Here is a 13,785-nt window from a genome sequence, read left to right as displayed (position 1 = left end):
ATTTAGTGTCAGTGAAAATGTCGCCCGTGATTCCGACATATTTCCAAGGCAAATGCACAATTGATCCAGCAAATCGACGCTCCCATAAACGACGCAGACCGGCGATCGCGATCTCACGCAGTCAACTTAATTCTTACATTCGTAACAAACTTCTTTTTTCAGGACCGGTTCCGTGGTGGTCCAACATAAATTCACGCGTCGTGACGTAATAACCCCGTCCCTCGTGCGAGAGAGAAGATCAGTCGGCTCGGAGACGGAGCTGCGTGCGAAAAGAAAAACACGGAACATCCGGCCGCGAGTATCTCCTCGTTGCGCGGGAAATCGCGATTTCGTTGATTTCTCTAGCGAACGCGATAATCGCGAAATTGGAGCAAATCGTTCGGACGATCTCTTTCTCTTTCTCCGTCGAAGATCTGTGACAGATCTAGGCGAGTGAGATAGATTGCCTGTCGAGAAACTGTCTCTTATCTAATGCACTTAAATTGGTATATAAATCAGATTGAGAATTGCTGTCCCTAATTGTGAAGAATCGATTAAATTCAACATAATTTTAATTTACTCACAGTAATCGGTTTAATTATATAGTTACTTAGCTAGTTATTGTGTGAAATTTAATAATTTAATTTTTGTGGATTACAGACAACAATTTTCTTCCCTCAACTTGCAAATTATGAGAAAAATACGGAGCAATCTGGTGCTTTCTAATCTAACAATCCAACAATTTGACGTGTGATCTAACGTTTTCTGACTCATTCCGTTTTTCAGGTTACTGCATTACATAAAAGCGATGCCATAACGTAAAAGATGGAAACGTACTTATACCAATGTAATAAAAATTGTACTCACCATGATCGCTCCAGTTACTCAACAACAACAACAACAACAACAACAACAACGGTGACTCGTAGCACCGAGGGGAAGAACCGTCGAAAGATCCTCCGGGCAGCGTCCTACTAATGGACAAACAGTACAAAACGGAGAGAAAACTCAACAACACGACAGAATTGCCGGCAGATCGGCAACAGATTGAAACAAAAAAAAAAGAAGGATCTCGATTATTGATACGGATCAATTATCGAGGATCCGCCGCCGCATGATCGGGGAACTGTCACTGACAGCAGTTCGGGAAACACTGACTGGTGTGGCGAACAAGCCTACTGTCATTCTCTCTCTCTCTCTCTCTCTCTCTCTCTCTCTCTCTCTCTCTCTCTCTCTCTCTCTCTCTCTCTCTCTCTTTCTCTTATTCACCTGCTCTCTTTCATTTTCCCTCTCTCTAGCTGTATTGCTTTCTCTCTCTCTCTCTCTCTTTTCTCCCTCTCCCTTTCTCTCTTTTTCCCCCAACCTCCCTCTTCTTCATTGAACGAAGTACACTCTCTCTTCCTTGCACACACTGTACAATTTCGCAGCACACCTCTAGACTAGGCAGCGGCGATGACGATGACAAAGATATCACTGCTGCGAAAAAAAGCGACGATAGTGTCTACGACGAAAACGTTGACGTATATTAATGGTATATAATTTTTGGTGCGACGGCAATTAGATCCGCCTTTCATTTTGCATATAGTAAGCGATGGCGCGCGCTATACCTGAAATCGGTCGAGCGAGATGACGCGAAAGATCTGGTACTGTTGGACTCCAACGTCTATTAAAATTTTCTGCCTGTTATGTTGCATAAATATACAGGTATCCCTCTGTGCTTATACGACTACCTCGAACTTACGACCGACCTGCTGCTGCCTAAAAGTGAAATAGTAGATTATGACGAAGCTAACGAAAACACTCGTTGAGCGGTGACTCAAATTAAACATTAATTCGCAATATTCTGAGTTTTATATTAAGAGCATGTATTTAAAAAATAATATTGTTTCTAATCCCTTGTTGAAATTAATCTGTGTGTTAAGCTAAATATTAATTTTGTAATAACAAATGTTATGTTAGGAACTGTAATCTTTAAAAAAATTTTATTTTGTTCTAATGCAGAAATTTCTCATTGTTTTAGTAAAGGAATTACTTCTTATAATTGTTTTACTTAAACTATTTGATTTATGATAAATTCAATTTACCAAAATCTCGAAGCTTAACCCCGTCGTAAGTAGAGGGATACTTGTTAAAATTAATAGCATTGTGAAGTTTTAAATATGAAGAACCTGTGACATTTTCGTGATTATCTAGAGCGCGATATTAATCGGTGAGAAAGCAGAAAAAAATATAATAGATAAAATGATAAGAAGTCTACAAAATTTGTCATTGCACATGACACAAATGCACTTTAATGCAAAGCGTAACGGCTGCATAATACGACTGGTACACACGTAATCGATCGGTTAAATGTTGCAACACTTGCAATATAATTGGGAAAATGTTCCAGCAAATTGTCGACGGTGATCGTTCTATATATAACAGTTGCGCACGATGCGATGGATAATCCAGATCTTGCAGCGCTTACGAGCGTAAATAATCTAAAATTGGTTTAGATCCACACTTACGATGAGGAGGCTTGTAATAACAAACTCAAAACGTCGGACCATTCCACGTAACGAAAATCTCAAAAATTATTTCAAATGCTGTCCAGATTATTTTACAATACTTTTTTCTGTATTTTCCCACCTTGTTTTTTAAATTAAATAACCATATGTATAACTAATGAATATTAGGAAATTCGATTGGCAGACTAACAATTTTTATATAAAAGGATTAACGGATAATTAAGGAAGAAACCCATATGCTTAATGAGCTTCCGTAAATGTACAGTTCTTGATTACTAAATTACTGCTTTGATCGTATCGCTCTAATTATCTATTCCAAAAGGCCAGTGTAATTAAGATTAAAATTCTTTTTTAGACTTTCGCTGAGAAGAAAAGCCGCAAATTACTTTCTTCAAAATGCCATCTTTCTAAAATACTCTACAGACACCGGCTTTGCAAATAAGCAACGAAATTTATTTTAAACATTTTAATAACATATTCTCTTTCCCCTTCTTCTTCTTCTTCCGCACAATACAACTCATAATTGATCACAGATGTTAAAATCCGAAATGAGCCCATGTAATGATTTTGCGTCCGTCTTTCACGATCTCATATTTGTAATTATTAATGTCGAGACGTCTCTCGACCAAACGTAAATTTAATTATGTCTGCCACAATTCTCACAACGAGCGTTTCCTGTGTTGAATCATTTCGCGAATTAATCGCATATAATGATTCCCAGGAAGAGAATGCAGATAGGAGAATCCTAATTCCTGTCGCTAAACTGTCGCGGAGACACACGTCGATACTTAGACCTTCTCGCTCGTTCAAGTGGCGAAAGTGACTTTCGTGACACTTCCTTTGCGGATCTTGCTTGCCTTTTTTTTCTACTTCCCTTTTTCATCCTTCTCTCCGATCGTCTTCGCCGTTTAGCTCCGTGTAAGAGCTTCAATAGTTCGACCATATATATGAAAACACCTTCGGCGCGCTCCTTTCTCTCTCGCCGATCCTAACAATCCGTAAGTATCTGCGTAATTAACGTTATAAAGAAATATAAATTGCTCGGACAGAGCGCTGCAATTTATCGAAACGATCGTTAAGCCTTTTCCACCAAACGTCGCCGCTTGCGGTGGGCTCATAATGAGCTATCGCGTTTCGAAAATTACTTCTCCGCAGGGGAGGTTTATTTGTTATACGTTTATAATCATCAACGTGCCTTTTTCCGCGTGTCAATTCGCGGATTACCCAATACGCTCGTGACTGGAAACCCCTGATTTCAAGTACCTGTCGCGATTACGGTGCGCAACAAATTGGAGGCTTCTTCTATCGTTTAAATGAGATTTTATATAAGGTAATTTCGATAGACGGCCGGCCTCTCGGCGAGACGGCTGAGCGCAACCGGGCAAAACCGCGCGCTCGCGCGAACGTATCAAGTACCCGTCTCTCTAAAGCCCCATAATTCTCGGAGCGTGGTTTTACTCGTGGTTTCGCGTTCGCGTGGCTCTCACTCGCGCTGTAGATTTTGTGTTATGCGAAACAAGAGCAGTTATAGCACGGTTTGTTTAAAATTACTCTGGGTATCGAGTTACGAAATTGGAACCAGCAAACAAAACGCGCGGCACTGCGAGCCTGAAAAACAATATCAAACTTCAAAACCTCCTTATATGGAGGTTAAAAAAATTAGTAAAAAATAAATTTTTGTATTTATACGCCTGTACACGAGTACATGCAGATTGGGAAACTCAAATTCCCTCTCTAAAATCTTTTTCATTAAATTACAATTGTAAGAAAGATTGTACAATTTTACTTTTGGCTCTAAATAAATTTTTTGTTGTCATAAAACATATTAGAGATGTATTAAAAATGATAAATAACATATATTTTATAAAAATTATGTGTAATTTTTTATTTGAATTACACTAAAAAAAAAAACGAAATAACTTTTCTTAAAAAGCGTACAGAATTTAATCAAACTCCAAGCATTTATTAATTTATATTTGTATTTTGATTGATTTTATTTTCGCAGTATTTTGTCATCATATGTTATCTCTCACATACATAAAAATTATATCAGTAAATTCCAAAAGACTTACAAGTAATAATACATGCGTCCTCTGTACAATACTTTTAGCAAACATCAAAGTGCCGATGTTACCTTTATATGTATAACAGTAATTAATTGTTAAAAAACAAAACGTATTCACGTGATTTATATTTCGAATATAAAAATAGCAAAGTAGTACGACGGAACACCTCGCCATTTATTTCAAAAGTTACGTATACGTTAATGAGAAGTCAAAACGCGGAAATTTTTTTATTTTTTTTATTTTTTAAGTAATTGCGGAGTCTCATGCGCGCATCACGAACGTCAGTAGCAAATTATCCCACCGTATCTTAAACAAGCAACTTAATCAGACCAAAATTAAGACAGTAAGTGTAGTGATTCCAGAGTCTTGCGGACGCGTATCTCATGTCAGTAGAAACTGTTAGCAACTAGTCAGACGACAACGAGGGAGAAAAGAGAATAAGAGAAGAAAACCGAACGTTATGGTAATGATTTCAATTTCGCGCTTGGGACGATTCCATTGAACTAAAGATTCGATCGACACTTCCCTGAGACGAGTAACGATTGCAGAAAGCAGGATTTGGATTTCAGTCGCTGGTCTATATTTGTTGTATATATTTCCGTAAGAAATTCGCGCAGAGATACATACAAGAGTATATATTATAATCATTATTACAGTAATAACTGTATGTATACAATATATATATATATTTATGTATACACGTGTAACGTTAAGAATAAATTGCGTTCATGGGTTGATCGGTGAATGGAGAGAGTTTTTCACGGTAAAGTGCATCGGCGAGTGAGATGTGCAGGATGACGTCGCGCGACATGCGGCGGTTGATTCGACAATCGATCCAGGCAGAAGTGGATTACTCGATTTTCCGATTTTTTCTTCCGTCCTCCTTGGTATTCGCGAATGCGAAAGATTTTAATAAAACGACGTAAACGGCTAAAAACACGCCAATATCTCGTAAGATCGGTTGCGCGGTATCGTTTTAATTTTTTCTATTGTTTTTTTTCCTTTATCATTGCCTGTTCTGGTGTTTCCCTTTTCGCGTATGTCAACGAGTCGATCGATGTCACTGGCTCCGATTTATCTCCGGATATCTTTACACGAATTTAACGATTACGTCTCGAATGGCACGAAGGATGCGAGGGCTAACGATACACACATCTCATGGGACGACACGAATCGGGAATTGGCAGCGAAGCCGCACGCCGCGCGATCGTAGAGCAGTATTCCATCCGGAGGAAACGGAGGAACGGTCCGGCAAAGAAACGATTTGCTCCAGTCCGAACGACAGATCGATCGCACGGGACCGATCAGCGGCAACAACTCCTCTCATTCCGACGAAGACCGGCAAACGATCGCACATCGACGATCGACCGTCTACCGGTGCCTTCCTCTTTCTCTCATCCTCCTGTGTGCAGCATGCTTCTTCTACTCTTCTTCTTCTCCTCCCTACCATCGTGATCTCTGCCTGTGGTTCCTCTTGCCGCGGATGAACGACCGACTCCTCTCCTCCTCTCGGTTCGTACGCACGCTTCCTTCCTCTTCTGTTGCCCTTCCTCCGCTCCGGCCCCGATTACATGATTATGCACTTGCCTTTCTCGGCCCAGGGATTGTTCTTCTTGTCGGGCGCGTGTATCAGTGGGTCATTCTTCTCGTTCTCTTCCACGTACTCCCGCATCCTGCCGAGAAGAAGAATAAAGAGGGTCAGCCCCATGCGCCGCCGCCACCGCGTCGGTCTCGCGTAACGCTGAAATTGCAACCTGACAGCATGCGTTACTACTGTTACTACTGCTACTATTACTACTACTCCAGCGCAGCTTACCTAAGACTGTGGCGTAATAATAAACGTGCGATTGTGATTCGTTCTAGTGGAATTAATTTTTCACTGCGCGACCCTTTATCTCGCCTTTTTAATAGAGAGTCATATTTTTTATTTATTCGCGACATACATATGCGCGAGAGGACGATTAGACAGATCCGGCTTCAGAGGTGAACTATTTGTTTGGAAGCTTAAAAATATTATTGCGGTTATCGCGATAAATGTTACCACATGCCTTGCTAATTGAATTGGTACGACACGGAATCAAAGAGTTCCAGGTTTGAATCCAGGCTGTCTGAATATATATTTAAAAATGAATGTAATTCAATTATTTAATGGAAACACTTTGAAAATTGTTCAGATTTTATAATGTTGTTCAAGTAAGAAAGAAATTTAATGTCCTTCAAAACATTTAATTAAGATACAAATATATATTATTTAATAAGTTAAGCAATTGCAGTTTTTAGTTAAAACAGCTTTTGGTTAGACCATTTTCCAATCGCCTAAAAAAAGTTTTTGCTCATATAGACAGATTTCTCTCACAACCAAATGTATCGCTAATTTTTGTATCAGCTAGAATTTTTACTGTCACTTATAAAATTCTGCTTCTATCAGCTAGATTGATTAGGTGCAATACATATACATATCACAATATTCGCTAATTATTTATCTGTTTCAGCTAGATTTTACACGCATATAATTTTTATTGAAGTTGCAAGATCATTTTTTTTAGTGAATGTATGAACCTCTTTGAATTAAAAAAAAAACTGTTGCTCTGTACGAACTTTGCTCTCTTTTGCTCTGTACGAACAACGGTCCATTGCCCTCGCGCTCGAAATTCACCCAGAAGTTCCGGCGTTTTCCAGGATCTCTCGGAACGTATCTTTCCCCCCCTCCCACCCCGCGAGACGCTTATAACCGTACGTGCGGTGCATTACCTCCGATTTAGCAGATCGCTGATAAGTTCGCGCCTCCGCTCCGCGCGTAGAGCGACTCGGCCGAGCCGCTCGTTTCGCGAGGAAGTCGGTGAAAGGGACTCGATTTCCTCGGTTCGCTCGCGCGGCCGATTTTCAAGGCGTTCAAGGAGAGTCTCTGACTCGCGCGCGCAAGCAACCGCACGAAGCTTTCGAACTTCGCTAAACGCGCGCTCGCCAAGCGCAAAGCGTCCGTGGAATTCTTTCCCGCGGGATATAATGAGAACGCCGACCGGCCACGCGCGTTTGACCATTCACCGCGTTTCACTGCGCACAAACGAACGCGGCTGAAAACCGCGGTTCGACATTGTCGCACGAGCAAATACGCGACGTTTGTTTTGAGCGACGACTGGCCGTTTACGCGCGCGAACGGCGAGGTCAGCGCGCGCGTAAAGGAAACGCTCCTCCTTCATTACAATCCGAAAGTCGCGACGAACAAACGTCCCTGACGAAAATAATGCGTTTATAAGAGGCTTAAATATTGAATAGATGTTTCAATTGAGTTTTAAAGCATTTTTCGAATTGCTTATGAGATAGAAATTTAAACGTCGAACTGTTCGCAAGATGTTCATAGTTTATAGTGTTTGAAAGTTTTCTAAATGTGTGCAAGATGTTATTCATAAACAATGTAACCGATAAACTCTTTATACTAAACAGAAATAAACGTAATTTTGCGATAAAAATTTTTGTCATGGATTTGGAGCAAGGGAATTTATTCGCGACGATTCAAATTGCACCTAATTCTTCGCGTGCAAAACGTTTCTCTAATTTTTTTTTTTTTCAACGCGTGATCTTTTATGTAAATTGTACGATTGTAACACAAAGGAATGCTGTTCCCTCGCGTTCTCTGGAATTCCTACACCGTTGTGATCGCATCGTAGATTTTCATTTTCAGACTAAAATTAATCGCATTTTGCGCTTGATCGTGCATCGATTTATTAGAGTTTCGTGCGGGAGAATCGGGGACTTTCACTTATCAGAGTCCGTCGCGCAATTTTTAAGTGAGGGTGAACGAACCTCCCCTCCAACGCCCCGTGTCGTAATGTTACCGATTGACGTCTATTATTTAGCGGCCGTCGGTTTATATAATGAGCGGCAATATCGTCGAAATCGGAGCGATTCCCAGAGTCAAGTGAGAGAGGAGTTATCGAGCGGATCGATCATAGAAATGGAATGAATGCGATTCTGTTCACTTCATGCTCGAATTCACGATGGCCTGTCTCACTTTCGTGTCTCTGCCGTCGCGGCGGATGGAAGTAGCAATTTAATGCACGAAGATCGAGTGAAACTGGTGATCGATTGACAAAAATGCCGGGGATATTCCAGTATTTCCAGTTTCACTAAACATTCGCGTGCCGCCGCCGCCGACACCGTATTCGTGTCACGAAATTTGAAAGGAGAGCCACGCACGCGTTAACGAGATTAACTCCATACTTCTTGGAAAACTAATTACAAGGGAGGAAGGAAAAAAAAAGTTTTAATTTCAAAATTGAATTATAAAATAAGCAAGATATCTTCGGACCGTAATTTGTTTCTGTAAATTACAAATTTTACCTTATGATTATTTATTAACGCACGCTGCTAGTGTATTGCGAATAATGAGACTTTTACGGCGCGTTGCGAAAATAAGAGCGTATCGGAAGAGCGCGACCCACATTGCGTGCGACGATGAATGCAACAGGCGTCGTCGGGTTCAGCCAAGTTTAAAGGAGGTCATCCTAAATTCAGGAACCGAGACGAACCGGCACATCGTACGGCCGCGCGATATTTCATGCTTGTATAAATAGACGAGTTCTTTCAATTCATCAATTTTGATTAATCGTATCATGTGCGAACCTTAAGTAGCATTGGCGCAATATTGCGAAGTAATGTAAAGGCAATATTCCCGATATTGGCAATATATCCAATATCGTAAACTCTTCATCTTGTTTAGCCAATTTGTCTAAGTAGCAATATTGACTCAATATTGGGCCAATCAATTTTTTATATTGGACATTAATTGCATTCTAATTTGGAACCAACATTTTATAACCGATATTGGCGTTACATTGAGAAAACATTGGCCAATGCACTTCCGACATAACCAAAATGTTTAGCCAATATTAGCCAATGTCCTGCCAACTAAAGAATATAGAGTGTTTGCACTACGATCGAGAGATCGATCGATGAATTAAAAAGATCGCCTTTTGATTCGCGGCGCACGGGCGCATCCGTCTTAATTAGACCGGAATTAGATCGTTAGGGAGAAACGGCTCGCGGCGCACGGGCGCATCGCTAATGGACGATACGATCGGACGGTCGTGCGGGAAGTAGGCGGCGATCTTCTTGTTCCGGCGCGTGGTCGGCTCGCGGAACGACGCGGAACCGCGCGCGCGCGTTTAAAACCGGCGCGGCGTTTCTCACCGTGATTTTCGAGGCGAGTATCGCGCGCGAAAGCAAAAAGTTTCCGCGCGGTCTCGCGAGACTTCTCGAGCGGTGAAAGGCGGCGGGGCACCCGCCATCCCCTCCGCGCGTCACCCTCCCATTTTTTTTTTCTTCTCTCCTTCCTTTCTTTTTTATTCCCTCGCCGGTCAAGCGACCTAATCTCGCGCCCCGATAACACGACGATACGTTTTCCACGCCCGCTTCCTGATCGCCTCCCGTGTTCCCGTTCGTCTCGCGCGAGAGATGTTAACGTAATACCGGACCTTGCGAAACGCCGGCGGGGCAGGTTACCGGAGATGCTTTCGGCGAGCTGTCGGTACTTTCGCCCGTTTTCGGGCGATCGCATTCAACGGGTATCGATATTTTTAGGTACGGTAGCCTGAGCGGAATAATAATCCACTTTTAAGTTTATCGCTTAAAATGCGCCTTACATCTAGAATATTTGCTTAAAGAACATGCCGTACGAACTAGGTAAAGAAGAATCGAGGAATTAGAACCGGCAGCAATGTGATTGCTAAGTACATCAAGAACTTTGTAACGAATATGAATAAGCTGTTCTTATAAAAATTTGCTGCAAAATCAAGTAGTGAAAAGTTATCAATATTTACATATTATTTTTTAAAGTAATATTTATTAAATAAAAACCTAAAATAAAACTTTAAAAACATAAATGTAAACTAGAAGGATTCTTCTGTCAGATAGCAGTTTTTATAATACTGTTTTATATTTTTTTATAATTAATGTTTTCGCAACGTAACAAAAAATAAATGTCTGTGAAATTAGATTTATAATAGTAGAAGTCAAACGTGGAGTGATCTTTAGTGGACAAGTTAACTATAAAATAAATTAAGACAATTGGCTCAAATATCTCATAGGTACCAGAAATAATAATAAAGAAAAATGATATCCAAAATATATTAATAAAGTGTCCAAAGTTATATAAAAATAAACAGGAGTTTTTTTAATTCGTCTATAATGCATAAGCTCCGTTTTACAAATTAAAAATTTTAATTATTTGAATATTATTATATTATAATAATATACAATTTAACACAAACGTCAGTTTAAAGTCCAAATTGTTCACGAAGCAAAGAAGAAACTTTTAACTGGACCGCATTCGTCTTCTGTGATTTACCAAGCAATATTTTCTCCATGTAGGCTCATTAGCTACGAAAGATCGTTAACGCCGCCATTAAATCGGTCGGAACGTGAGTTAAATTCGCAGAGCGTTTTGCGAGCTTAATCTCGCAATAACTCGACTGCGCTTGATCATTAGCGAGAGCGCGCGACACGCGAGGGATATAATTAGCCGGAGATGGGTCGACTGCAAGAGCGAACGACGATCGCGGGGATAATCCTCGCGCGGGTCTTTTCGTTCGCGAAATCGTGGCGAAATCGCGCAAGGCTACATCGCCAGCGATCCCAGGACCAGCTGTTGCCCGCAATTAGATCACCGATCATCGCCAGTTATTGAGTCATCGTAATCGCCGACTGCGTAAGGTTTCGTGGTTGCGGACTCTCCGCTCGACGCTCTCGCGTAGGCAAATACGCGCTGCCTCCTGAAAGTGATCGTGTGCCGCGAAAACGCGATTAACGCGCGGACACGCACCGTCCAAGGAGATCCTGTCCCTCCAACACGTAACACGGGGACGCCGATTGTGTTGTGAGCACAATTCAGCCTTGACTGTGCCAGCGGCTGCACTTTATGGGCGCGCGAGATGACTTATCTGTTGGGAAAAGGCGCTGCGCGCTCTTCGAGGCAAGAAAAAGCGCGACCGTTGGGAACACCGGAACACACCTACACCGCGATCAAGAGCGTGCATTTTGACTTAACACGCAGCAAAAACTCAATTCCATGTTTTACGCGCACTACGGACAAATCACTCCGAGCTACATTGATAGAGTTACGCAATTTCTGGGGTAGATTTAAGATTGATTAAGATTGGAATGAATAAAATTTATAAAAAATTTAAAAATCATCCCCGGAGTAAATATCTTTCTCAGAATCTTTATGAAATGGAATAAATAAAATTTGAAAAATTTTCGAAGAAATTATAAAATTGTTTAAAAATTTATAAAAATTCTAATAAATTATGTGTAAAATAGATTCTGAGACAAATTTTCACCAAAGATGTTCTTAACTTTCAAAAGTTGTGTAGTTAATCAATAAAAAACATATTAATAAATAAATAAAATCTTTCAATTTTTAATAATGTTAGCCTTCAGTTGAAATCGACATTGTTGAGCCTTGAACGACGACAATAACCTGCGGTGATTATAGTATTACGTAGATTTATGTGCGAACCAATTCATCTGGAAAGGCATTCTATGATTACGCACTGGTGAAAATTACCTCGTCGATTATTAAGGAACTAGGAACTACTGTTACCGTTAAATAGCCTTCGTATAATGTGCCTTGAACATGGAGAGAATATCTGAAGTATTCAAAGAAGGTTATAACATACCCGTGCTGTAAAAACTAAGTACTCGAAAGTCTAATAATGCTTCTCGTGTTTGTTGGGTGAATTTAAGTTGTATAAAAAATACGTAGTATTTTTTCAGAGATCGGAGCATGCATTATGGAACCGTTCGAAATAAATTCCGATCAAAATTATTCCGTTTACCCTAAAAAAACACAATAGAAATCTAGGGAATGATTGAATAATTTCGACAGGAATCTACATTCCGAACAGTTCCACTACGTGTCCAAAATAGACAAAAAATGTTAAAAGTCAGATGAAAACTGTATATATGTATATGTGTATTGCACATTTACAAGTCAAAAATTACATTTATACGGAACGAATGCATATACACTATTGACAAATAATACAAATAAATAGAAAATTATAATAAATAAAAAACAAATGTAAATACTTATTTAATTTTAATTACTTTCTGTCTAGTAATATAAAATAAGTATTAAAAAGTTTTGTACGAACGAGGTAGATATTTAAAAAAACAAGATTAGCTTTCTAGCATTCAATGTTAAATAAATACAAAATAAAAAATCTGTAGAATATCCCAAAAATCAAAAAGTAAACAGAGATCATAAAACTTAATAAAAAATGGCGACTGTTCAATATCCGTGAGTTAATCATTATGATATTAAACATTAATTGTATAGAAAAGTAATGATAAATTTACATCCAAATATAAACATACATAAAAATTTCGTTTTTTTTAGCTTAACTTTGTGATAAGAACATAAAAAATTAATTTATTTCGAACGCAACAATATGCAATATGATATCGGATGATAATATCGAGGAAATCACAACAAAAAGTCATAAATTCCAATTCAATGTTTAATTTCTAAAAAAAAGTCTTTACTTAAAAAATTAACCGATGAGTCTATAACTGGCACAAGTTGCGGGATTTCTGGGGCATCTACGTGCGAGGGTGACGATCTTCTCGTGTCCACAGACGTGTGCAAATGACGCAAGCAGGGAGAAAAAAAAACGAAAGGCAACTAGCAGGTGCAAGCGACGACGACGACAACAACGACGACGGCGGCAGAGATGATGTGTGATTCGACTGGTGCCTTGATGAACTTACGCCGCGATGCTCTTCGACAGGGGCCACCGTTCCATGGATGCCTGATACTTCATGTTCTCGATCTGCTTCTTCAGTGCGTCCTTGTCCATGGTGGCGAGTACACTGGGATCCATGGTTACAGCCGCACCCCCCTTGTCGCAAATCGGGAACGGGATGGCGCGTGCGCCTACACAGGAAAATCAATATAAGGCAGGCTTTGAGAGTAGCTGTGCACGCGAACGCCGGTCTCGTCGGGGACGATGGGGGAGAGAGGAAACTCCCTCGGCCTCGCCGAGGGAGAGAACATCCGAGATCTCATCACTATGATCTGCCGATCACCGGCGATTCGTTTCGTTCGTGAAACACGACGAATGCAAACCGATATGAAGAAACGGCAGATGGGACCGCCAGATAAAGAAAGCTCGTGATCAATATTATTTTTACATATATGCGATTTACTGATCCGTAGTTGGGAGAATCACAGA

General features: G+C 40.2%; 2 protein-coding genes across 2 annotated transcripts in view; both read right to left on the bottom strand.

Annotated features, from left to right (window-relative positions):
• LOC105837074 (probable chitinase 10) overlaps positions 1 to 1,158 on the bottom strand; it is a 40,127-nt gene extending 38,969 nt beyond the window's left edge. The window contains exon 1 of the mRNA XM_036287843.1: positions 847 to 1,158. Coding sequence (XP_036143736.1) covers positions 847 to 849 — 3 coding nt within the window. The 5' untranslated portion in view covers positions 850 to 1,158. The remainder of the gene's footprint in view (positions 1 to 846) is intronic.
• A 3,297-nt stretch (positions 1,159 to 4,455) lies between these two features.
• Positions 4,456 to 13,479, bottom strand: LOC105837076 (guanine nucleotide-binding protein subunit gamma-e). The gene is made up of 2 exons (XM_012681555.3): positions 13,322 to 13,479; positions 4,456 to 6,225 (listed from the first exon to the last, which is right to left on the bottom strand). Exons 1-2 carry the CDS (start codon positions 13,432 to 13,434, stop codon positions 6,120 to 6,122), a joined length of 219 nt encoding a protein of 72 aa, XP_012537009.1. The 5' UTR covers positions 13,435 to 13,479; the 3' UTR covers positions 4,456 to 6,119.
• Positions 13,480 to 13,785: the final 306 nt, after the last annotated feature.

The sequence above is a fragment of the Monomorium pharaonis genome, chromosome 6 (genome assembly GCF_013373865.1).
Source record: "Monomorium pharaonis isolate MP-MQ-018 chromosome 6, ASM1337386v2, whole genome shotgun sequence".
Taxonomy (NCBI): Eukaryota; Metazoa; Arthropoda; class Insecta; order Hymenoptera; family Formicidae; genus Monomorium; species Monomorium pharaonis.
Note: the sequence above shows the minus strand (reverse complement) of the source record. Positions and strands in the feature narration are given on the sequence as shown.